The sequence below is a fragment of the Nyctereutes procyonoides genome, unplaced genomic scaffold (assembly GCF_905146905.1).
Source record: "Nyctereutes procyonoides isolate TBG_1078 unplaced genomic scaffold, NYPRO_anot_genome, whole genome shotgun sequence".
Taxonomy (NCBI): domain Eukaryota; kingdom Metazoa; phylum Chordata; class Mammalia; order Carnivora; family Canidae; genus Nyctereutes; species Nyctereutes procyonoides.
In genome coordinates, this window is record NW_026575159.1 from 11,480,549 (window position 1) to 11,507,868 (window position 27,320).

Genomic DNA, 27,320 nt, shown 5'->3' on the forward strand with positions numbered 1-27,320 from the left:
GTACTTAGGATTTCTAGTCATAGAAATGTTCCCATGATAGATTTGTCCAAGGTGACATTAGTGTGGTTCACATATAAATTTATTGAGACTTATTTTGTGTCCTAACATGTATCCAGGAGAATGTTCCATGTGCACTTGAAAAGAATGTATATTGTGTTGTTTTTGGATGGAAATGTTCTATGTATATTATGTTCATATGGTCTAATGTGTCACTTTTTTTTTTTAAATATGGAACGCTTCACGAATTTGCGTGTCATCCTTGCGCAGGGGCCATGCTAATCTTCTCTGTATCGTTCCAATTTTAGTATATGTGCTGCCGAAGCGAGCACTAATGTGTCACTTAATGACAATTTCCTTATTGATTTTCTGTCCGGAAAATGTCTGTTATGTGGAGTGTTAAAGTCATGTACTATTACTGTATTACTGTCAATTTCTCCCTTTATGTCTGTTAACATTTGCCTTATGTATTTAGGTGCTCTCGTGTTGGGTGGACAGATATTTTTCATGTCTTTTTATTGGATTGGTTCCTTTATCATTATGTAATGCCTTTTGTCTCATTACAGCCTTTGGTTTTTTGTTTTCCTCTTTTTAAAAAAAATTTATTTCCCAGAAGCAGAGAGTATGCATACACAAGCAGAGAAGTGGCAGAGGGAGAGGGAGAAGCAGGCTTTCTGCTGAGCAGGGAGCCCAATGCAGGGCTTGATCCCAGGACCTTGGGATCATGACCCGAGCCAAAGTCAGATGCTAAATGAGCTGAGCCACCCAGATGCCCCAACAGCCTTTGTTTTAAAGCGTATTTTGTTTGAAAGAAGTATTGCTACACTGGCCTTTTTTCTTTCTTTCACCTGTATCAAGTATCTTTTTTCATCCCTTCACTTTTAGTCTGTACATGTCATTAGGTCTAAAGCGGGTCTTTTGTAGGTAGCATATAGATGAGTCCTATTTTTTTTTTTTTTTGAGTCCTGCTTTTTAAAATTCATTTCTACTCTTTATTGAGTGGAACATTTAGACCATTTACATTTAAAGTAATTATAAGTGATGACTCTCTGCAGTGTTAGGCCTGGATTTTTTTTTAATTTTTATTTTTTATCTATTTTTGGTTTTGGGTTTGTGGTTACCATGAGTTTCATATATAACATTTTAAGTACATAGCAATCTCTATTGATAGTCATTTAAGTTCAAACATATTCTAAAATAATTTTTTATTCACATCTCTACATTTTGTGTATGCTGTCATATTTTGTATCTTTTTACTAATATTTTTATTATGTCTAAGTATGGACGTTTTCACTTAAGTCCCTCTGACATTTCTTATAAGGCCAATTTAGAGGTGATGAATTCTTTTAACTTTTGTTTGCCTGAGAAACTGTCTTACAATTCTGAATCTTGCCAGGTCAAATATTCTTGTTTGAAGGTTTCTTCCTCCCAGCACTGTGAATACATCATTCTACTCCCTTTTGGCCTGAAAAGTTTCTGCTAAAAGATTAGCTGATAGTTTTATGGAGTTTCTGTTGCATGTAACTTTTTTGCTTCTGCTTTAAAATTTCTCTTTCTCTTTATTCTTTGACACTGTTTATGTGTTGTGGTGTAGATCTCCTTGGGTTAATCTTGTTTGGAACTCTCTGCTTCCTGAACCGGATGTGTTTCGTTATCTTAGGTTAGTGAAGTTTCCAGCTATAGTTTAAGTTAGTTTTCTTTTTCTCTCTTCTTCTGGGATCTCTGTCACGTGAATGTTTGTTGTCTTGATGTTGTCCAAGAAACATTTAACTTATCCGTATCTTTAAAAATTCTTTTCCTTTTTGCTGTTCAGATTGGGTGCTATCTCCCTATTTTCTAGATTGCTAATTTGTTCTTCTGCATCTGCTAATCTGTTGACTTCCTCCAGTGTACTTTTCATTGTTACTGTATTCTTCAGCTTTTTTTTTTTTTTTTAGGTCTTCTCTTTCTTGAAGCTCTGAGTTCTTCCACTCTTTTCTCTAGTCCAGCAAGCATCTTTATGATCGTTGAACTCTTTATCAGCTGCATTGCTTATCTGTTTCATTTAGCTCTTTTTGTGAGGTTTGTTTTGTTTGGAGCACATTTCTGTCTCTCGTTTCGCTTGACTTTGTGTTTGTTTCTATGAATTAAGCAGATCACTTAGTCTCCTAAACTTGAAAGAATGGTCTTATGTATGGCCATCCTCTATGTAGAGTGTGTGCCTAATGCCTTTCGCTGGCTGGCTAGAGCTATGGGTGTGGGCTGAGTCTTGGGGCATTCTGTGCTGGGGCTGCCTGGGGGGTATGGTTGGAACTGAAATAGGCACGGACTCATCCTGATGCTCTCTGCTTAGTATATGTTCTGCAGGACAGCTGAAGCCTAAATGTGTTCAAGCTGAGGAGTTCCTTCCAGGGCTCTCTGCATAGAACATCCCCTGGCAGGACAGATAAAGCTGCGGTGGGGACTAGCTGGGGGGCCCAAGGCTCTAAAGTGCAGAGGGCACACTGGCAGGCTAGCTGGAGCCAAAGTGAGTGTAAGCCAGAGTTTTCTGGGGTTCTGTGTGCATAGGTACCTTTGCAGCATGGCTGGAGTTGAGGTGAGGCATGGGCCAAGGGGCTTATGGGTCCTCTGTATAGAGGCACCTTGGCATGATGTAGCTCAAGTGGGCATGAGCCAGGGTGATCTGTGCAGAGGATGTCCTGGAAAGACAGCTGAAGCTGACATGGGTGCAAGCTGGCATAACTTGGGATCCTCAGTGCAGGGAGTGCCATGGTGGGGCAACTGAAACTGAGGTTGGTATGGGCCAAGGTTTCCCGGGGTGTTGTGCACAGGGGGCACCCTGGCAGGGTGGCTGGAATCAAGGTGGGCATAGGCTGGAGTTTCCTGGGGTGCTCTGCACAGGGGGCAACGTGATGAGGCAGCTGGATGAACTGGGAGGTCCCAGAGTGCTCTGTGCTAGGGGTTCCCAAGCAAATTGTATGAAGCCGAAATAATGACCAGGAGTGTCCTGGTGTGGCCACCCTTGGGCTGTGTTGTTGGGACTGGTGGGGGTGGTGTGGGCTAGGGGATAGGGGTTCATTGAGGTGAGAAGTGGGCTAGGGCACCCAGGCCCTACCTCCTGACCACCCTACCAAGGTTTTGTAAAGGAGAATCTAAACCATGGTGCTTGCCAACCTCCCTGATCCCAGAGTTCCTGCAGCTCCCCTTCTGTTCAGCGGTGTTCTAGGGCTGTAGCTTTTATTCTCTAGCTTCTCTTTTAAACTATAGCTCCTTTTTCTGCACCCCAGGACATCCATGAGTGGTGTGGGCTAGGTTTCCAGGGCTTGAGTTAACTGGCTGGCTATGGCACAGGGAATGTGCTCCTGTCTATCACGGTGGAGGGGGAAGGTAAATCCCGAGGACTTAGGTTCCAGCAGCTCTACCATCATTTGGCAAGGTTCTAGGGCTGCATCTTTTACATAGTGTTGCTATTTATTTATTTTTTCTTTATTTATTCATGAGAGACAGAGAGAGGTACAGAGACATAGGGAGAAGGAAGAGCAGGCTCTCTCTGGGGAGCCTGATGTGGAACTCGATTCCAAGACCCGGTGATCATGACTTGAGCCAAAGTGAATACTGGTTTTCCTATTATAAACAGCATTAACTATTTACGGTTAAGCCTTGCTATATGTTAAGCATAAAACTAAGCTTAGTGTCTTGAAGCTCACAGCTGGGAGCAGGATAAGGCTTGAATGCACAGGAACATACATTCCGAGTTACCGAATGCGCCCCGGCTTTTAGCAGGATTCTCAGATGGACCCAGGAAATCTCCAGTACATGGTCATCAGCTAAGTTTGTTCAGGGCTGCCAGGGCATACACTGACAGGCACGTCATAGCTTGTAGGTACTTAGCAGTTGCAGGGCTATCTATATCTGTGCCCCAAAGATTCCTCAGCACCAGCCCTTTGTTACTTCCATTTTATCTTAGATCACATGGCTCTTCAGTTAAAGACACACTAGTCTTTCCTTTTTTTTTAACCCAAGACTTCTTGAAAAAATTCACTTAACTATTTGTATGGACAATTATTCTAGATAAGGCAAACAAAACATGAGGCATAATTAACATTTTTCTGGGGAACACCTTCAACCAGATAATTAATACTCCAAAAATTACAGCTTATAACACTTTTATTAGAAAAGTTATACATAACATAGCATCAACTATTTTCAAGAACAATATTAAACCCGATAAGCAACAAAACCAGACTAACAAAATGTGTTAACAAGAAACTAATGACCTTTCTATAATCAAACATTCAATTATCTACAAATGACTTTTTACAAAGGGAGAAAAATCCATGGTTTACAGGCACATATTGAAAATAAAGCTGCAATAGCAATTTTATACACTTACCATTCTCAAGAAACTGAATCATCAAAACAGTAATTACGAGTTCACTAATTTAAAACATTTCACATAATTTAAAATTACTGGGTATACACTGAAGTCTGAGATCCAAAAGTGATTTTTTTTTTCCACAAAAGTGCCAACACAAGCTAGAACTTTCAGTGTGAGTAATTTTGCCCTAAAAAGTTAAGACATGTTCTGATAATCATAATAGTCACATAATTTCTGGTGCTATCTGGTCTGTTAATAGTAAAGCCTTTATTTGGATGCTTTTCTTAAATTATAGGAAACTGGATACAGGATTTCTGTTGCAAAGCCATTAAAATAAGGTTCCAAACACAGGAGTGTGCAGCATTGGGAAAAGATCAGTACTAAAACTTATAATAAATATCAGAGAAGCCATTAGTTATTAACAGCATTGTCTGCTTAAGAGTTAAGTCAACCAGGTGTCTCATTTCCCGTCAGTCTGTCCTTTTAGTTGCTGGCAGAGCAATTTCTATTTTCATGATCTGAGTACTCCAATATATCCAAACATCTTTTTAAAACTTTGATTTAGAGTTTCCGGAAAGTCATAAATGTTTTTATATTTATTCTACTCTAAAAAGTCTACTTCTGCTCATTTCAGAGCCTCACTAAAACAACAGATTTTAGAATAGTCAGGTTCATTAAAAAGTTTCAAATGGAATGACTTAAAAAATAGAACATTTTAAACGAAGTCCTATAATTTTGTAACCGAAGAGGTTCAGTTACAGCACAGTTTCACAGACCCTCTTGGTCATTATGGAATTACATTTTATCTCAAGAGGACAATCTGTTTTGGGCACCATCCCTAAACACAGCTGTTAACAAGACTGCCAGTGTTACTAGTAGGAAAAGACAAGTTCTTCCTGTCAAAGACTCACACCATCATTCTCAATTGTCAGGAATTTTTTTTCCTGACATGTTTTCCTTTCCAATGCAGTGATGGAGAACTAAGATAAAAATCCTGACTATTACATGCGCCAATATTGCACACATCTGTTCTGAACTGTTAAAATGATCTTTTGGGTCCTTGGGTGTGCTTGTTTTCTCCATCAGAACACAAACACATCCATATAAGCAGTTTCCCTTAAAGATGAAATTGATAAAATACTGGAAAAAAAACAAAGAAAAAGGCAGAGACTTTGTACAGACACGAATCTAAATTTTCTCAAAGGGTTTTGTGTGCCCTACACACGGGGGCAATTTGTATACACTAGTGAAATGAACACTAGCTATAACGCTTCTAGCTGCTCAAATAATGTGGAACCTTGGTCCAGGTGTTGCAATGATGTCGCTGTATGGTTCTTCCTGCGTCAGCTCAATAGCTTGTTGCTTTTTAAGAACCAAGAAGCTGTAGAACTTTGCTGCAGCTTGCTTTCTGTTTGTGTTTCGACATAACTCAAGCAAACTGATGGATTCAGCCCCAGTTTTAGCAAGAGCTCGCTGAAATAAAACCAAAGGAAGAAGTAAATCAACGTAATCTCACAGTAAGGTGGTAGTTTTAAAAAGGTGCAATTTTGGATCCTAGAGAAAGTATACTGTGTATTCTGCTAAGAGTGGACTTTTTTGAATCGTCTGAGTGATGGTAAAGGGGCAAAGTATATTATGGCACCTCTAAAATCAAAGGTCCATGGAACATTTCAACAAATGTGATACAACAGTAAAACTGAACCCATACACAGTTCCTAAAATTTCAACTTATTTTTAAAATCCAACTATCCTTTGCCCCTATTTTGGGAAACTTTGAATAACCTGCTTGGTATTTCACAGATGCTCAAAATATCTCATTTATATCTGGCTCAACAAAACCCTAGGAGATGCAGGTACACAAATGCATTCTATAAACCACCATAGCTTTCCTTTGCAGCATAGCCACAGGAAAAGTGTTCACCTGGAGGCTCTCCAGGCTCACTCTGAGCCCAACACTTTATATATTAATATACACAGTGCTAGAAACGTAGGCTTTCCGGTCCTAGCGTGTTGCTATTTTTTTGAGGGAGCAATGCCAAGTCTTTGCTCAAGTCTAAGTCTGGACTCATGTACCTACCTGAAGCCCATGAAGCATCTGCTGAGTCCTTTTGTTCCATCTTCTTTCTTCTTGATCCTGATCACCTCCGGAAGCATCTTCATCCTGAATGAAAAGGATCCCAACAGACAAAAAAAGCTGACAAAAGTGGTCTACTGCAAAATGGACTATTTCCTTATGTCCTGAAAAATCTTTTACTTGGAAGCTTATCTTTCTTAAATTACAGAAGAAAGTCTTCTGTAACTACAAGTAAGCATTTGGCTGAATATATGATTCTATACTGGTCTATAAGGATGTGCCTACAGAGAGAGCATGGCCCCTGGACAGCTACTGCTGGTTGGTGAGCTACTGGGTATTGATTGGCCCCCTATTAAGATAATTAACTTATGTTGGCTATAAATCAACTATGCCACTAAGCACACTGCTTATTTCAACAGAATATATTTGTATGTTTTGGTAGCATGATTATCTAGCTGATTTATATTCTGGTGGACCCCAATCTCATTGTGGACCAGTACCAAAGAGCACACAGATTAGCAAGTAAGTAGTACTTGTCTACACGGTGTTTTAAAAGAAATGGGCTATAATCCGTAATACTTGATTTTCCTTGTGCTGCCCAGCTCCCCATCACCTACAGACCTGCCTTCTAAATGACTTTCTAAACTCTGAAGTTCACATGGGGCTACAGCTGAGATGCTTCCATGCTATGCTGAACTACATACCATACTTCAAAGAGTCAAGATTTTATGATTTCATACTGAGATTCAACACTAAGTCTGAGGTAATGGCCCACCTTAGTACATAGAGTAGCTCTGGGGCTGAATTTTGACTTTAGTGCTTGAGTACTATAGTTTTTTAAAAAAATGGTTATAAGATCTATGGCTGACATAATAATATATTATAAATACAGATACTAACGAAAGAATGTACCCAGTCCATAAGCTTCAGTCTTAGAAGAATTTTAAAAAGTTTCGAGGCTTTCTAGAAGTTATTTTAAGGTTTTTAAAGTGCTTCTACTTTTTCAAAAAATAAAAGCTATTCAAACCTTTACTCAATCTGTTTTACAAAGTCACGTCTTATCCTAGTCTAATGAAAACAAAACTCCTACAAATGGAAGATGTTTGGCTATCAGATTTCCAGGCCACAGACACAATGAAAAGTCACACCAGAGGTAGATGCTAATTGCAATAAAAATTGGCCACAAGATAATAAAACCAACTACAAACGATCTAGAATTCAACCAAGAGATCACTGAAAGGGCAGTCAGTCCTTCCAAAGCCCACAAAGGAGCCAATGACATAGCATGACATAAAATTTGATGTTATTAATGATAATCTAGATCATTAAGAATTCAGTTCAATTGTTCATGTCTGGACATTTTCCTTCGCTGTGATGCTCAACATCAAGTACCTTAGCTTCACTACGAATGTAAAAAAGAGCTGACTGAAGATCTGTGCTAAATCTAGGATAGGATTTATTCATCAGGTCTCTTTGCAAGTGTTTCCTTACCTCCTCCTCTTCATCATCTTCTTTCTCCTTTTCTTTCTCCTTCTCTTTCTCTGGTAGAAGTTCTAACTCCGGAATTAACTGACAGATATTTGGAGGCTCCTCAGGGGGCAGCTCTACAGGGGGTATTTCCACCTGCTCTACCTGCTGGGGCTTAAAGCAAGGGAAAGAAATACTGAGTTCATACTGCCAAACTCCCTCACCATCAAAAATTCTAAGAACAAGATATAATCAATTGCTTTAACAAAAGTGTTGTTTTTCTACTTTTTTAGGAACCAAATACTTTATAAAGTCTATGTGAGAAATTTGTAAATTACAAGAAAAACTGTAACAGAAAAAAATCCCAAAAACTTTCTGTAGTATTATTTTAGGAAAACCCACACAAAACAGAATTACCGATTAACGCAATGCAAAAAGACTTTAATATTACTGTTGACCATTTCTGCATGAAATGGTCCTAAGGCTATTTCAACTAAGCTTGGGCTCTAAAGAAGAGTCTTGGAGCTCTTATGGCAGCATGTTTTCTCTGAGTCCATCTCCTGAATTTCTTCCAGGCTTAATATAGACTGCGGAGAATGTTAACAAACAAGTTCTTCCAGGACAGTAGTACTAGAGTAACCCACTCATTATCTGTCCCCACTCTCATTCCTGAGTTCATACAGAAAGATGCTCTTTTGGACAACTCTACCACCAGAGGGTATAGAAAACTAGTTCTTAGTCTTCTGCAAATACCTCTTAACAACCAAGGTTACCAAAAAGCCTCTGTTTGCCCACCAGATTAATTTATTCTATAAATTTAAGATTGGGAAGCCTTACATTAGACCTTATTCCTTTATATTTAATGGTAGTCAGTCTGCATAAAATAGGCAGATGTTACTTTTTTTTAAAAGGAATTTAACAAGTATATTCTGATTCTTTAATAAGATAGCTCTCTTTCTTTTGCAGGTTACTGTAATATGAGACAGTTTTAGGTTGAAGAGTCAATCCATACATATAGAGTCTACAATGGAGAAATCTTATTTCAATAATGGTTCTGGGAAAATTGGACTATTATCTTATACCATACACAAACATCAACCCCAAATGGGTTAAAGTTTTGACTGTAGGACCTAAAACCATAAAACTACTAGGAGAAAACATAAGATGGATAAGCTCCTTAAAATAGGTCTGGGAAATGATTTTCTGATTTGATAGCAAAGGCAATAAAAGCAAAAAAATAAGCAAGGGGGACTAGATGGAACTAAAAAGCTTCTGGAAAGGATATGAGCAATAAAATGAAAAGGCCATCTACAGAATGGAGAAAATACTTGAAAATTATTTATCTGATAAGGGGTTAACATTCCAAATAAAGAACACACAGTTCAAGAGCAAAAATAAAACCAATTTGATTCAAAAATGGTCAAAGGAGCTGAATAAACATTTTCCAGAGAAGACCCTACAGATGGTCAACAGGTCCGTGAAAAGGTGCTCAACATCTCTTATGCAAGGAAATGCAAATCAAGAGAGAAACCCCTGTGCACTGTTGGTGCAGCCACTATGGATCACTCTAGGATCCTTCCTCAAGAAGTTAAAAATAGAACCATATACATGATTCAGCAATTTCACTTCTGCGTCTTTATCCAACAGAAATGAAATCATTCCTGTGAAAAGTTACCTGTTTCCTCATGGTTACTGCAGCATTACTTATAAGAGCCAAGATATGAAAACAGCCTATCCATTAAAAAGATGTGATATATATATATGCAATGGAATATTCACTAGGAGAAATAAAATCATGACTTTTGTGATAACAAGTTGGAAGGCATTATACTACATGAGATAAGTCAGAGAAAGACAAATACTATATGATGTCACTTTTATGTAGAACCTAAAAAAAGTGGAACTGATAAAAGCAGAGTACAATGATAGTTAACTAAAGGCTGGAAAGATACTTTCAGTTGTTAAATTCTGGGGATCTAATACAGAGTATGGTGACTATAGTTAACATATATGAAAGCTGCTAAAAGTTCTCAAAAGAAGAAAAAATATGTAATTATGTAAGGTGATGTTATATGTATACACACATATGTTGTGAAAGGATTTCACAAAATCAAATTACTGTTGTACACTGTAAACTAGTATAATGCTGTATGTCAATTATATCTCAAAAAACTGGAGAAAAAATGTTCAACTTTACTGGCAAAAACCAAAACTAATCAGACATTCAGAACTAGATGTTAATTAAAAAGTGATATTTAAAAAAAAAAAGTGACATTTACTCATTACATACTTGAAAAAGTTAATAGGTTCCATATGTTTTCACCTTTAATCTAGAATTGTCAGATTCACCCTGGACTAATCCTTGAGAAAGAAAAATGACTGGAATCAAGTTTAGTCAAGGATTCCACACTGGCCAAGGATGGGGTCACATTAGGCCACTCTGAAACAAGACTATTTAAGAAGAGTCAAAAAGGCTCAAATTTCTGTGTATCTTCTCCCATGTAGGGCATACTGTGTTCACATCCTTGACTGCCATTCTTTCTCTCCAGACCTATTCCTTATTTTTTTCCTCTAAACCACTATATTTCAAAACAGGTCCTTAGATACTAACACTATTACGAGGGATCTAAAATTCTTGATGACTGATGTGCTTACTTACAGGGATCACAGGCTCTGGGTCAATCTGTCCTGCTTTTCGCTTGACTCCTTGAGGAGGTGGTGGAGGCATGGCTGATTCATCCAAGTTTGTTCTGCTGGTCTCCATCACTGATTCCTGGAGGCGGCTTGGCTCTTCCAAAATGGGCTCATCTGCAATTGGTCATACGAAAAAGAGACATAAATTGTACAAGTCTAACAATATTTTAGAATTTCCTTGAATACTAATGCATTAAGACAAAGGTACTTTATCTAATGAAGAAAGCCAAATAAAAATTTTAGCTCTGCGAAGATTACTCAATTTGTAACAATACACGTAAAGGGGAAAAAGGGTAAAATCCCCCCACCTGTAATCCAATGCAGGATAATCCTCTTATTAGAAGATTACTCAGCTAGTCTAAAACTTTAAACCTTTCCAAAAACAGAAAGCTTTCTCTTTAACAAAGCAACCAAATGTAGTTCCCTGTACAGATATTTGAGTATGTGCCTTTGTTCCAGATTTCTGTTACTCTTGGCAATATATAGGTATATCTTTTTTTTTTTTTTTAAATATAGGTATATTTTAAGCCAAATGCTCATTTAAACTTCATCAAGGAACTATTCAAATGAACAGACCGATAACATCACGCTGCTGGTGTTGCTGCTGCTGATCCTCTCTGGGAACCTCTGGATTTTCAAATTCTTTGAGGAATTCATCCAAATTATCAGCTTCTCCTCCTTTCCGCCTTTTTCTAAGATCTTCTGGTACTAGTGGTGTAAGACAGCGTGTAAAGAGCTATAAAAGAATTAAAAATCTCAACTATAAATCACATTAAAAAAAATCTATCACTGACATTTCTATTTTCCATTAAGCATGGTTTAATAGAATTATAATCAGTGTGTACATAATTTAGCATGATTTCTACTTAATGTTATATATACACTTCATTATATCCTGATTTTTAAATATAGGACATCCAGTTTTAAGTGAAGCAATTTTAGAAAAATTAAAACACATTTTAAATTTGCCTGCAATTTATTTTCATATTCATACACTTAAAACTCCATCTAACTGGAATCCTGCCAAGTAGTTGTATGTTTTTTTGATAGTTGATGACTGCATAATATTCCACTGAGTGGAGATGTGTGTATGTATCACATCTGAATGGTTCTTCAATATTAAGACTTTTTAGATTAATTGCAAACAATATAATGATCTTCACAGAAATAGCTTTTTCCATATTTTGAATTATTTCCTTAGGAAAATTTCTAATAATGAGGCCAATGAGTCAAAGAATATAAATATTTTAAGAACTTTCTTCCAAATGATTATATGACTATGCTTCCAATAAATAGTAAAATCACTTGGTTCAATGCATATTTTAACCTCAGAGTAACAGTCTAATAGCACTGCTTCACTCTGAGTTCTTCACTTCAGAACCTTGTTCTGGAATAGTCTGGAACTTAAAGTGAGCTGAAAAGGGTTTATCAGTGCAAATAATTTTCATAAAGCCAGAGAATTATTTACTGTGGTAAAAGGAGAACCATTCCATGGTTTAGAATGAAAGCAAAATATAGACTGCGACTTGAAGCACAGTGTACACTAAGGCAATAGAACAATAATTATATGGAGATTGAGGAGGGAGAACTATTACTAAAAACCTGTGGCTCTTAAGTATAGAAAAAATTCCTCCTACATCTTTTAGAAATACAGGTATGAGCAGGATCTTTTCAGATCAGGCTGTGTTTGTATGTTGTGATTTAAGTTAAAAAAAAAAAAGTCAATGGTTTTGAAAGTTATTTTTTAAAAATGGCCAAAAAACTGCCAACTATATTACCTTCAGTAGTCTGTTATTCCATAAAGGCTGAGCAGGTAAGGAGAAGAGTTTTTCCACTCCCCCTGTCTCTTTCCACATCATCAATTTCTTGGTGGGTGGTGCCAAATCCAAAGTTGTAACAATATCAGAATAATCACTAAGTTGGGCTCTAATTGTCTTACTATCCAACTCTTTGACACTGTCAACAATCAGCTTCCTCTTCCTCTTGGCTTTTGTTTCTTTGACTGGAATGACAGGAGAAAATAACATCATTTTCCTGTGAGGCCATCATGAAAAACAGAGCTTTTAGACTTGGTCTCATTGTATCCCTGCTTTTCTAGATACCTGTTAGAAGAGCCTCAAGAGGGCAGAATCTGTTTTAACTTACGTCTAAAGAGGCTGGCATACTATAGGTGCTCAATAAAAATCTGCTGAATTAATGACTATGTATAGACTTTGGCACAACAGGAGTACAATAATGCAAAAACCAATACATTTTGCCCATGTAAACTTGTATTGTAAATACGGAACATCTCACACTTGACTCAGATTTGGGTTGAAGTCCGGGATTGTATGGCTTACTATTACATCTGAGCGGCCATTAAGAAAAGTTACCTTTATCTTAAATCCTCCATAAATGGTCACAATTACTATGATTTTTAGTGGAAAAGTTACAGTTCATATATGGCAGTTGTACAAGCAGAGTGATTAAGTGTGTGTGTGTGGGGGGAGGGGGAGTCCACACCCAGATGGACCTGGAATTCCATCCTAGATTCTTATTGTATATTCATTTCTAATCCTTACTAAAACTCTGCAAAGTAGGTAACACTAGATCAATTTCTCAAGATACAAATTAATTAAAGATTTCATTATATGTCTTAAGAAGCACTGAAAGAAACACAACACTGATTTTAGAATCTATCACATTTCCAGACTGTAGCCCAACTATTCAATAAAGACACAATCCTGTACTTCACTGTAAAATTCTTTGCAATGTTTTCTAATTGTTACACATGTGATCTGTTAGCATAAGACTAAGCTACATATTAGCAAAAAACCTCGTTCTATACTTGTATTTCAAAGCAACTTTTACAGGTATTCTCTAAGATACTTTGATTATAATAGAAGATTCTATGAGAGATGACTGACAAAGAAGAAAGCAGCTTCGCCATCTATCTAAACAAGAGTAGCAAATAGAGAAGAAAAGCCAGAACTAGGACCTTATGTTCTGAATTTTGTAAGACAAAAAGTTTTGTTTGCTCACCAGTGATATCAATAGGTTCCAATGCAAAGGCTTCTTCCTCATTTGGAACAAGTGTTGTCTGATCAGTCATAGTTGGCATTGGTTCAACAGGATCCACTGAATCAGGACTATCAGGCCCACCCACTATAAAAACAGAAATTTGGTCACAAAAGGCATGGGTATTTAATACATCTCCTACAAATGGGGAAAAATCCCTTTGAGAAACTAAAAGAAACCCATTGGTACCAGTAACAAATACTTTTCTAGTTACAAAGGAGGCCATATTAGCTAAAAGGGGGTTTTACATGTTACAGGGTTAACATGTAAGAGAATCAGAATAATCATAAGCACTGTTCTTAAAGAGACTTATAATTCATTATAAGCTGGAACTTTTAGTTTGTGGTCTTCTATTAGATACCTTTTTCACTGCCATACAATCACGTTCAGGTCACTAAACAGGAAATGCTTACTTGAAACATTATCATCCTCATCCATATCATCATGTGCAGGCTGTTCTGGCAACATCACACCTGCCTCAGACAGGGCAGGGGGATCATCAAAGATACCACCATCATTGTTACTTATAAGTTTGTCATCTGAAATACAAAATATATAACTTGAGAAAAAAGTGCTAAAAGAATAGCCTATCACTGGGAAAATAAAATTATGTTAAAATTAACCAAATTAAAAAAAAATTGTATTCAACTTGCATCTCTCTTCAAGATAGTATACAAAAGTATAACAGTATAAAAAATTCTCTTTTCTACTTCATATTTCTACTTAAAACATTTATTTAATATAGGTATCAAACACAAAAGAGAGCAGTTTAAGAACTAGTAACACTTAAAACTCTGAGATAAGCATCTTTAACAAAATTAGGTATTATTATAACCTTTTTAGGCTACAGTTCCACAGAGAACTTGAATGAAATCGATTAATCACAATCCACACATGTATACCTAAAGAGCTGCTTACATGACCCAGAATTAGCGACTGCTCTAAAACACCATAAATGAACAAATAAATGCTAGAATAAGCACCGTGTTGCAACCTACCTAATATACCACCATCATTTCCTTCTCCAAAATTGTCATCCTTATATTGGTCTTCATATTCTAAATGGTTAATTTTCTCATTCAGATTGCTGGTGCTCTGTTCAGGCTCTAACAGTAGGTTAGAAGCACTTGTGCTCACTAACATGTCATCATCCTCAAAAGCACTTCCTTCTCTCATTATCTCACGATCATCCATTCCAAAGTCACCTAAACAAATGTTATTAGTTGAAAAGAGTTAAAAACATCACTGTTATAAAAGAACTAAGGATTTATTATAATTGGAATGTCACATTTGCTAACTGAGGCCTTATTTATCTTTGAGTATTAAACACCCAGTTTAAACTTTAAACCTTTAGCCTCTATATTTCATGAACGGATCTGGGGCATGACTAGCACATTCAAACGCAGGATCCAAATTTAGGTTATCTTAAATATGTGAGGTAAATTTAAATACGTGTATAGGTTAGGTTGCATAAACACTTAAAACATTCGTTATTGTGTGTGTCATCAAGAAAAAATTTTGCCTGTTTTAAACACTATTCAAGAATAGGTACATAATGAAACTGTTCTCAACTGAGCATTATGTCAGTGTTGGGACTTTCTACACAGATTCAAATATAGGTTCTATCACTGTGTATGGGACGCAGGAATAGGCAAGGACTGAACTCAAGTTTGGTGCATAAATGGAAATGCTTAACATACTGGTAGGAAGGTAAATTCTTTTCTTTATGAGAAAGCATGAGATGAAATTTATCCTTTTATCATCATGAACATATGTCTGGGTTTTCCTTTTCAAACTGCTAGCAGTGTCACAACATACTTCTAACAATTTGTTTCTCCATTACCAAAATCATTTTCTTGTAGAATACTGATGTTTCCAACTTCTTCTCTCATGGTTATTTCTTCCACTCTACTCTGGTTCAGGCTGAACTGCTGGGCCACATCAATGTCACTTTAAAAGAATTTCAAATACATTTTAGTCTTAAGTCTCACTGCAATGTATAGGAGAAAAAAAAAATCCTAATTCTCTCTACAAGGAAAAAACATACAAATAAAGTTACCATGGTTTAGAAATCTTAGTATTTGACACTATATACAATCTAAGAATCTGAACAATGATTTGGAATTTGTATTTAGATTTAAAAAACATCAATGACCAGAAAGCAAAACATAGAAAAAACTTAGAAATGCATGGTCTAGACAGGTAGGGGTTTTCATCAGGGTCGTGGTATGAACTCTGAAATTACCCCATTTTTTCTGAGACTGTGTCTTCCTCTAACAGATTAATATCTCGTATTGTTTAAAAAATACTCAATAAAAGACCTGTAACATTAAACAACGTGGAATATCATCGGCCAAATTCAGAATATAAATACTTCAAAACAAATGACCAGGTTTATTTAGGAAACAAGTGGCAAGTAAAAGCATGGAAGACTTCTGAGACCTATCAATCAAATGTAGTTTGCTGAATTTGTAGAGACCTTAAACAAACTGAGGATTTAAAAAAGGCCTATGTGTAAACTGGGAACATCTGAATGCTGATTGGATATTACATTAAGGAATTATTGTAATTTATATTTTAAAGGTGGGATGTTGTTATGGATGGATTTAGAAAATTCCCTACCTCAAAAGAGATAGTGAGTTATTTATAGAGGAAGAGATCTACTCTTTAAGATAACCCAGTGGGGTGTTGGAAGGTTGAGTCAGGGAAATATTAATTAAATAAAACTGGCAACATATTCATAATTAAAGAAGCTGATTGGTCAATACATAGGATTCATATTGACTAATTTTTCTACTTTTTAGCTGCTGAATTTCCAATGAAAACATTTTAAAAACAAAGTGGGGAGTAAGGAAAGTAGCTATATAGCACCTACCATTAACACACACACTCCAAAATAAACCATAATTAGGAGTGATGGATCTTTTTCTTTTTTTTTTTTTTCATGGATCATTTTCAAAAGCAGACAAATATGTCAAAAAAAGATGGGGCTTGGTCTAGAGGGTTCATCAATTGTGCTACTAAATTACACGAGAAGTTATAGGCACATTCCCTGTCACGGTAAAGACAGATTTTGAGGACTTGAGGAAAGGGAAACACTATAGTATTCTGCTGTAATGGCCATCTCTGTACAACTTTCCCCTTAAATGTATGTTGTTTGACAATGACCCTTTCTTGCTCTTCATGAAGAGTTATCTCATATGTTCATTAAAAAACAAACAAACAAAAGAACCAGAAATTGTAGCTGAGTACAGCACGGCAAAGAAGATAACCAGTAAATTTTAATATACCCCCAAAGAAAAAAATCATGAAGCAATAGTTCATATTCACTGATACTATGAAAGCACACATCTGAAAACTGTTTAGTTTACACAAGCTTTGGCCAAATAAGCACATCAGAATTCTACAACCTTAGATTTGTTAAAGTTGACATCTATATAACTTTCTTACAGAAGAAACGATTCTAAGGTTGTGAGTTTCTTATTCATACACTATCCTAATTGAAAGTATATATATTTTAGCCTCATGTTAACTTGATGTCAAAATAGTTCAAGGAAACTTTCTGTTTGGAAGCAAGTCATGTTATCTGTAGACCAAGTCAACAACTAAACAAGGGAGGAGGAAGGGGCACCTGGGTGGCTCAGTGGTTGAGTGTCTGCCTTTGGCTCAGGGCGTTCCGTTCCCAGGGTCCTGGGATGAGTCCCAGCATCAGGCTCTCTGCAGGGAGCCTGCTTCTCTTTCTGCCTCTCATGAATAAATAAATAAAACCTTTAAAAAAAAGGGGGGGGTGGAGGAGGGACATACTCTAAGTCAGGAAGTGGCTGATCAAAGTCATGAAATTCTTCAGGTAAGGTAATAGCATTGTAAGCAGCTTCTCGATTTTCCTCAGGCAGGTCAACAACACCTGGAAAAGAAACGGTAAGCTTCAAGGGCTGGTTATACCACAAATTATCTAGAGATCAAAGGAAGATAAAGTCAGTATAATTTCCTAAGGTTATAGTCTAGAAAGATCGTTAGCATATGCAAAGTACCACCAAGGCACAATACTTTTATTTTTCTATAATAAGCCAAACTACTTGCTTTCCAAAAGCAAAGTCAAGGCACTACCTATGCATTAAGGTGATATCCTTAAAAGGACATAAGTGTTAATAACAGTTTTCTCTACAAGAAATTTGTGAGGAATAACTGCAAAGGAGCACCTTAACTGTTGAGGAATTGACTATTTTAGGCTAAGTGTGATTATAGTGTTTTAATTTTTTTCTATATTCTTCAAGTGGTCTAAACTAAAAATGCATTGCTTTAAAAGACAAAATTAAACAAAAAGCATGATTATTTAAGCAAAATACAATTAGTATCCACCATGTTAGAAATCATTCAAGTATCATAGTCTCTGCCTAAACATCTTTGGTTTTTAGATTTTTATATAAATTCCAGTTAGTTAACACACAGTGTAATATTAGTTTCAGGAGAATTTAGTGATTCATCACCTATATATAACACTTATATCTAACAAGTGTCCTCCGTAATACCCACCTCCCATTTAGCCCTCCCCCTCACACCCACCTCCCATCCAGGAAGCCTGTTTTCTATAGCTGAGTTTCTTATGGTTTGCATTCTCCTTTTTTTACCTTTCCCCTTTCTTCACCTGTTTTGTTTCTTGAATTCCACATAAGTGAAATCATGGTATTTGCCTTTTCCTGACTTATTTCGCTTAGCATAAGCTAGCTAACACTCTAGCTCCATCCAGATCATTGCAAATGGCAAGATTTCATTCTTTTTGATGCCTGAAGAGTATTTCATTATGCACGTATACACACACACACCCACTTCTTTATCCATTCATCAGTCAACGGACATCTGGGCTCTCTTTCCATGTTTGGCTATTGTAGATAATGCTGCTAAAACACCGGGGTGCATCGAGCCCTTTATATTAGTATTCTTGTATTCTTTAGGTAAATAGCAAGTCGTACAATTGCTGGATCATAAGATAGTTCTATTTCTAACTTTTTGAGGAACCTCCATATTGTTTTTCAGAATGGCTACACCAGTTTGCATTCCCACCAACAGTGCAAGAGGGTTCCTTCCCCTTTCTCTGCATCCTTGTCAGTATCTGTTGTTTCCCATGCTGTTGATTTTAGCCATTCTGACAGATGTGATGTGATATCTCATTGTAGTTTTGATCTGTATTTCCCTGATGAGTGATATTAAGCTTCTTTTCATGTGTCTCCTTAGCCACCTGTATGAACATCTTACTTTTAAACAAAATCTTAGATCTAAAAAACTTCACTATTCATATATTAAAATAAAGTACTAACATATAACCTCAGCAGAAACTACTGTATAAGGCCATCACTCTTATGCTTTGATTATTTTAATTACATTAAAATGTCATCAGTGCTTTAAAAAATTGTAAGACAATACATGAATTCAGATAAATGCCCTAATTATCATCTATGGAGATGGAAATTTGGTTGTTAAAGTCCAGCTTTAGAACCAATCATTAGATAAAACATAAAAAAACTACAGAGAACATTTAATAAAAGCCTCAAGTTAAAAGTGAATTTTAAGAATACGCTAAAATTATTCAGGAAAAACACTTTTAAATCCTAAGATTTTCTTTTCTAAGCTATATTTAAAAAAAAAATCATGTAACAATTAGCTTTCAACATTTTTCCTATTTATTTATTATTATTTATAAGCTTTCAACATTTTAACTCTTAGTTCTACAAAAGCTGATGAAAAAAGGTTAAAAAAAAGAGTGATTGTTATAATTCCAAATGCATGAGACATGGATTTCTTCCCTTGAACTGCTGCTTCTCCAAGTGTTGCCCTATTTTTGAAGGGTTCCTTGTACTACAATTAAAACAAGTGTATGTTTTGCAGTTTTTCACACTACAGGAGAACTTCCAAGGTTTAAAAAAAAAAAAAAAGTCAACAATACCTGGCCGAAAAGCCATCTTTATCTTAATGAATGCTTCATTACAGTCTGCAAGGAGGTATTTGGCTTTTCTGTGATAGATTCGAACTACTCCCAGTAAGAGATGTCCTGATGTTCGTAGTGCCATCTTCACCTATGAATAAAACATGAATATTAATCTAATTTATAAAGTTAATATTTTGGTTTTAGAGGTAACCATACTGCAAAGCTTGTATTTTGTGCAATTTATAGGCGGCTTTTACTTTCTCTCTTTATACTTTTGATCATTTATTTGAAGTTACCTTATAGGACGGAATACTTCTAAACTCGTTTTCTGAGGCCAGCATCACCTTAATTCCAAAACCAGACAAAGACCCCACCAAAAAGGAGAATTATAGATCAATATCCCTGATGAACACGGATGCAAAAATTCTCAACAAGATACTAGCCAACAAGATCCAACAGTACATTATGAAGATTATTCACCATGACCAAGTGGGATTTATCTCTGGGATGCATGGGGGGTTCAACATTGGTAAAACAATCAACGTGATAGATCATATCAACAAGAGAAAAAACAAGAACCATATGATCCTCTCAGTAGATGCAGAGAAAGCATTTGACAAAATACAGCATCCATTCCTGATCAAAACTCTTCAGAGTATAGGGATAGAGAGAACATTCCTCAGCATCTTAAAAGCCATCTATGTAAAGCTCAAAGCAAGTATCATTATCAATGGGGGAAACATTGGGAGCCTTTCCCATAAGATCAGGAACACGACACGAACGTCCACTCTTACAATGCTATTCAACATAGTACTAGAAGTCCTAGCCTCAGCAATCAGGCAACAAAAAGAAATAAAATGCATTCAAATTGGCAAAGAAGTCAAACTCTCCCTCTTTGTAGATGACATGATACTGTACATAGAAAACCTCAAGATTGCTAGAACTCATACAGCAATTTGGCAGAGTGGCAGGACACAAAATCAATGCCCAGAAATCAGTGGCATTTCTATACACTAACAATGAGACTGAAGAAAGAGAAATTAAGGAATCAATCCCATTTACAATTGCAGCCAAAAGCATAAGATACCCAGGCATAAACCTAACCAAAGAGGTAAAGGATCTATACCCTACAAACAACAGAACACTTCTGAAAGAAATTGAGGAAGACACAGATGGAAAAATATTCCACGCTCATGGATTGGAAGAGTTAATATTGTGAAAATGTCAATGTTACCCAGGGCAATTTACACATTCAATGCAATCCCTTATCAAAATACCATGGACTTTCTTCAGAGAGTTGGAACAAATCATCTTAAGATTTGTGTGGAATCAGAAAATACCCCGAATAGCCAGGGGAATATTGAAAAAGAAAACCAGAGCCGGGGGCATCACAATGCCAGATTTCAGGTGGTACTACAAAGCTGTGGTCATCAAGACAGTGTGGTACTGGCACAAAAACAGACACATAGATCAATGGAACAGAATAGAGAACCCAGAAATGGGCCCTCAACTCTATGGTCAACTAATATTTGACAAAACAGGAAAGAATATCCACTGCAAAAAGTACAGTCTCTTCAATAAATGGTGATGGGAACATTGGAGAGCCATGTGCAGGAGAATGAAACATGGCCATTCTCTTTCACCATACACAAAGATAAACTTAAAATGGATGAAAGATCTAAATGTGAGACAAGAATCCATCAAAATCCTAGAGAACACAGGCAACACCCTTTTTGAACTTGGCCACAGCAACTTCTTGCAAGATACATCTTTGAAGGCAAGGGAAACAAAAGCAAAAATGAACTATTGGGGCTTCATCAAGATAAAAAACTTCTGCACAACAAAAGAAACAGTCAACAAAACTAAGACAGCCTACAGAATGAGAGAAGATATTTGCAAATGACATATCAGATAAAGGGCTGGTATCCAAGATCTATAAAGAACTTATGAAACTCAACAGCAAAGAAACAAAAAATCCAATCATGAAATGGGCAAAAGACCTGAAGAGAAATCTCACAGAGGAAGACATAGACATGGCCAACAAGCACATGAGAAAATGCTCCGCATCACAGGCCATCAGGGAAATACAAATCAAAACCACAATGAGATACCACCTCACACCAGCGAGAATGGTGAAAATTAAGAAGACAGGAAACAACAAATGTTGGAGAGGATGTGGAGAAAGGGGAACCCTCTTGCACTGTTGGTGGGAATATGAACTGGTACAGCCACTCTGGAAAACTGTGTGGAGGTTCCTCAAAGAGTTAAAAAATAGAACTGCCCTACGACCCAGCAATTGCACTGCTGGGATTTACCCCAAAGATACAGATGCAGTGAAACGCCAGGACACCTGCACCCCAATGGTTATAGCAGCAATGTCCACAATAGCCAAACTGTGGAAGGAGCCTTGGTATCCATCAAAAGATGAATGGATAAAGAAGCTGTGGTCTATGTATACAATGGAATATTACTCAGCCATTAGAAACGAGACAAATACCCACCATTTGCTTCACCATGGATAGAACTGGAGGGTATCATGCTGAGTGAAGTAAGTCAACCAGAGAAGGACAAACGTTATATGGTTTCATTCATTCAGGGAATATAAAAAATAGTCAAAGGGTTTAAAGGGAAAAGGAGAGTAAATGAGTGGGAAATATCAGAAAGGGAGACAGAACATGACAGACTCCTAACTCTGGGAAACCAACAAGGGGTAGTAGAAGGGGCGGCGGGCAGGGGGATGGGGTGACTGGGTGATGGGCACTGAGGGGGGCACTTGACAGGATGAGCAATGGGTGTTATACTGTATGTTGGCAAATCAAACTCCAATAAAAAAATACAAAAAAAATGAAGTTACCTTATAATCACTTTTATTTTACTTTATGCCTTTACCTGTAGTAAATCCTGAGTAGTCACAAAGAACAGATTGTCAGTAATTCATCAGTTAACACAGATAAGAAGGCAGCTATGAAGCAGGTACTATGGCATTCCAGAAATTGCTGTCATAAGTACTTTAAGGAATATGGAGCATTTTTGGTTGCCAAATCCAGAGCCATTGCTCTTTGCTGGCTAAGTGAACTCTGATTTTGTTTGGGAAGTGAATGTCCCCAGCCTTGAAGAACTGTCTCATTCTTCCTTACTAATGGTTCTTGAACCGGCACATAACCCAGCTCAACCAACAAAAAAGAAGCATGAAGTAGGTCAGTTCTGAGAAAGATTTTCCCAGTACAAGGAGAATGTATGCCTCTTTCTTCTCCCTTGTGTTGTGTGCAGGTTGGAGTTTGGAGCTGCTTGTAGTCACAGGCCGTGAGTGTAAGGACAAGAAGCCAACATAAGATTGATGAGTCCTGGGGTGCCTAGGTGGGTCAGCTGGTTGAGCATTCCAATTCTTGGTTTCAGCTCAGATCATGATCCCAGGGCTGTGAGATCAAGCCCTGTGGGAAGGCTCCATGCTCAGTGCAAAGCTGGCTTAGGACTCTCTTTCCCTCTTCCTCTACCCCCACCCTCTCTCTAAAAATAATTAAATCTTTAAAAAAAAAAAATCAGTGAGTCCTTAGATGAATGACACCATCGAACTGCTCAACTAATCCTAAATCTTTCTTTTTCTAAACTTCTGGTTAAGTAAGACTGTTAACTTTCCATTAAGCCATTTTTCACTTAGTTTTATCAGCTGACTGGAAGGCAAATAACTGATCAAGGATAATCATCTTTCTTCACAACAAAATATACTCCCTCATCCTGTTTTTTTTCAAGGTAGATCTCAATCAACGCTTATATGCGATCTAGTGTGTTATGAGTGTCGGTGTTGTAAGGAACACAGGTTATAATATATCCAGAGAAAACTCTACAGAGGTTACCTATGGCTGTTCCAACAGAGGGTTGGGGTTAGGAGGGGCAGAAGGCACACAGTTGCAACTGAGCTATATGTCTGACACTTGTGCTAAACAACTAACCCAACATTCATCCCTAATGAGAACCACACAGCAAGAGCAAACATTAGAAATATTCAGGTCAGTTCACTCTGTGGAAATATCTTTATAGTCTATCAAAATAAAACAGGCTCAATCAAATAACCTACATAGAAATGGTTAAGTTATTCTCTCTCTCACACATACGTCACAGTTTTTGATATTATTCCTGAACCATATGCCTTGCTTACTGGTAGACACCTTCATATATAAGATTGTCTTGTACTCTTTTGTAGCACCCCTAACAGAGTACGAAGTACTCTGCACATACTATTAAAAAATTTGTCATCCTTTTAAGACAAATCACCCTCAATATTAATGGGTGTTAAAGATTTAGTCACACATAAAACTAAAGATTAGTCACACATAAAAAAAAGAGTTCAACTTCTTCTTTCCATTCACTTAACTCAGTAAGCCTATCTATAAAAAGTAGAAAATATTGTATTCTCATACAATTCAACCAGCAGAGCAAACTGGCACTATCTCCCCACAGAGCCAAACTATAATGCATATCAAAATCTCTATTATCACACCTGGCCCATCAATTATATTCCTAAACATTAACATTAAGGAAAAACTTACAGATGTGAACAAAAGACCACTGAACACGAAGCTTCTCTATGTAATACTGGTTTTGACATATTCTAACATCACATAAAAATTAACTTGGAGTCAAAAAAAAAAAGACACAGATGTGAACAAAAGATTTTGCAAGCAGTGTTTGTTTATTCAATAGTTTAAAAAAATAATAAAAGAGGAAAATAAACCTGTAGTCCTACTACCTAGAGAAATCTTTGGATAATTTAATGGTTGCACTGTACAAGACCAGAGGAATTAAAATTCAAGAAATTAGGAAAAAACAGACTACCCAAAAAAGAGACTGGTAAAATAAATCATGTACAATCACAACAATGAATTAGAGGTCCATAATCCTTTAACTTAAATCCTAGGGGCCAAATATGTTTTGGAATTCAGTTTTTTTTTGTTCATAAAGATAATGCAGAGCATGAGATACATATTAAGACATTCCCAGCAACATCTATTTAGAGCACTTTCCAATAATCCTACATGTTAGTGATTCTACAGTGAATATATGAATACACAAGTGACTTCACTTCAATTTCTGTCAAGTCTGTTCCCATTTTTTTGTATTTAAATTCTGTGGATAAGAGACTGTAACAGTGTATAATGCAACATTAAAAATGATAAAGCTATGAACAGAGCTTTTTCTGAGTGCAGCCTATGTTACAAAACATATAATAAAGCTGTGTATACATACAGTAAGGTGAAAAACTGTGTAAAGAACATGCGCACATTTTAGAAGGCATACCAAAACACTAAAAGGTTTCTGTGTGTGGTAAGACTAAAGATCACCTATTATTCTGCTTGTAAAGTTTTCATTTTAATATTGTCTGAGATATAACATGACAGAAATGTCCTTTATAGCAATAAACTCCACCTACTATAGTTCTAAAACCAGCCTAAATTCCATAGACAGATGGAAGCTTTATAATTAGCTAATTACAAATACAAATTTTCACTTTTTCACCTGTAACATCTTTTCCCACACTATTTTTCTAAATAAGTCTTTTCTATATCCCAGCTTTATTCCTTTGACATCCTCCTGCTCTTTCAGCAATAAAGAACTACTCTTATTTAAACATGTTATGGCAGCCAGCACCATCCAAACTGCCAGTTCTAAGAGTAGCTCCCAACGCTGGTCCAGACAGCTGTGATCTGGAATGTTTTCTCAATAGGACAATGGACGCATGTATATGTTAATACAAGGTCCAGGAAAAGACCTTTAAAATAGGCACGATACACATGTATACATGAAAATCGTATTTAAGGACTTTTCCTCTGAGATCAGTCTGTATACATTTTTTGAAGTCAATATATCTGTTTTTCAATGAAGTGCTAATGATGTCAATAGATTTAATTGTGTCTGCATGTTCTAAAAGTTCTTTCTTGGCAACAAAAAAACCACTGGATTATTTCCAGTTACACTATTTGTGAAATTCAAGGGTGAAAACCACTGCTTCACAGAACAGTTTTGGAGGATGTCAATAAAAGATCCTCTCAGCACAGATCAGTCAACAAAGTAGGTAAGGTAAGGATATTCATGAGGCTTCCATTCTAATGGAAAACAGAGTAATTAACTATTTAGGAAAGAGCATAGCAAGTATAAGTTTTGAGACAGGAAGAAGCTGGATATCAAGAAACAGCAAGTAGGCCCGTAGAGCTGAGGAGGAACAAGTGTTATGGACACTATTTATTAAGTGGGTAAGATAATTAGATCTGATCTAATTATTGGATCATTCCTAATTAATGGATCGTCTTTTTGATTATTTTGTAAACTCTCAAATTAGTAACATCTATACACATATTTAAGTACAAAAAAATCTAGAAAGAAAAATATAAAATATTTGGGTACTGCCTGACGTCCTATTTATCTACCATAGAAATAGGCAAAATATCTGTGCACTAGGAGAACTTTTTAAAGGGAATACTATAAACTTTTCTTTGCCTCCAATATACAGAGATGGCAACCTAAAAAGGTGTTTCACAGAATTCTATCTTACATATCAATAAACAATTGACAAGGTGAATAAAAATATCAACATCAATCATACCTTTGGTGAGATGATACTCTCCACACTGCTCTCTAAATTACACTCAAACACATGGGCTTTGGTTAGCTTCTTATCCCAGTGGGCCGCTAGCCAAATTTTGGCCAGAGGCCCTCTCTTACTGAGGACAAAATGTGCGTAGAACATTGTTCCGGCTGATTATGAAACGGGAGGAAAACTGAAAAAGAAAAAAAGTTAATATAAACACCATATGAAAACAAAGACTTATCAATACATATAAGAAATGTGAAAATAAAAGTTTCCAATTCTTTTTAATATGAGAACTATGAAAGGTTTGAGTTAGGCACAATACTCATTTAAAAACCACCTATTGGGGATCCCTGAGTGGCACAGCAGTTCAGCACCTGCCTTTGGCCCAGGGTGTGATCCTGGGGTCCTGGGATCGAGTCCTGCGTCAGGCTCCCCGCATGGAGCCTGCTTCTCCTTCCGCCTGTGTCTCTGCCTCTCTCTCTCTCTCATGAACAAATAAATGCAATCTTTAAAAAACAAAAACAAAAACAAAAAACCACCTATTACTTAGTTTTGAGAGGGCAAGAACCCCAAAAAATTAAGAGCTGAAGGGGGAAAGGAACAAAAGAGTCAAATCACTTTCATACTCCAAACAAAAGTACCAGTTTTTTTTTTTTAAGTTGTCACCAAAGAAACTCTTGTTCATTTTGAAGTTCCATCCAATGTGCATATTTCATCCTGTCCTGATTACTGACTGTGGAGTCTGCCTCTGTCCAAAAGCTACATAAATATATTCTTTATGGCAAGAAAAGTATGTCCAAGAAGAAAAAACACTCAGGCACAGATATTAATCAATACCCAAATTTCTATTTTTAGGACTCCATTAATAATTGATACTCCACTAGATTGATACAATAACTGCTACCTCATGACAAGCACTGTGAAATAATAAACATTTCATACTGTAGGTACCAAATAAAGATAAGCAGGTGGGTTGGTCCCATTTTACAGGTGAGTAGTTCAGAAAAGCTGAGGCTTAAGAACTATTATGTATATGGTTTTACCAACTCAGGAAGTTAAAAGCACATGCCCAGTTATAACTAAAACACTAAATTCAGAAAAATGATAGTGTAACACTTATCTTATGACTGAATTAGACTTAGTAGAAAAGCAGGGGTTATTCATA

At 36.6% G+C, this 27,320-nt stretch overlaps 1 protein-coding gene and 1 non-coding gene across 3 annotated transcripts in view; both read right to left on the bottom strand.

Annotated features, from left to right (window-relative positions):
• Positions 1 to 222: 222 nt before the first annotated feature.
• On the bottom strand, positions 223 to 329 carry LOC129502679 (U6 spliceosomal RNA). Its single transcript, XR_008663003.1, has one exon. It is a non-coding gene; the product is annotated as a U6 spliceosomal RNA (small nuclear RNA).
• A 3,796-nt stretch (positions 330 to 4,125) lies between these two features.
• RAD21 (RAD21 cohesin complex component) overlaps positions 4,126 to 27,320 on the bottom strand; it is a 30,147-nt gene continuing 6,952 nt past the window's right edge. For both annotated transcript variants that reach the window (XM_055314333.1, XM_055314334.1), the window contains exons 2-14: positions 26,168 to 26,342; positions 19,588 to 19,717; positions 17,451 to 17,550; positions 15,490 to 15,596; positions 14,645 to 14,851; positions 14,060 to 14,185; positions 13,611 to 13,733; positions 12,368 to 12,591; positions 11,166 to 11,325; positions 10,555 to 10,703; positions 7,920 to 8,069; positions 6,432 to 6,515; positions 4,126 to 5,827 (exon numbers count right to left, since the gene is read on the bottom strand). In XM_055314333.1, the coding sequence (XP_055170308.1) occupies positions 5,636 to 5,827; positions 6,432 to 6,515; positions 7,920 to 8,069; positions 10,555 to 10,703; positions 11,166 to 11,325; positions 12,368 to 12,591; positions 13,611 to 13,733; positions 14,060 to 14,185; positions 14,645 to 14,851; positions 15,490 to 15,596; positions 17,451 to 17,550; positions 19,588 to 19,717; positions 26,168 to 26,311 (1,896 nt within the window). In that variant the 5' untranslated portion in view covers positions 26,312 to 26,342 and the 3' untranslated portion in view covers positions 4,126 to 5,635. The remainder of the gene's footprint in view (positions 5,828 to 6,431; positions 6,516 to 7,919; positions 8,070 to 10,554; positions 10,704 to 11,165; positions 11,326 to 12,367; positions 12,592 to 13,610; positions 13,734 to 14,059; positions 14,186 to 14,644; positions 14,852 to 15,489; positions 15,597 to 17,450; positions 17,551 to 19,587; positions 19,718 to 26,167; positions 26,343 to 27,320) is intronic.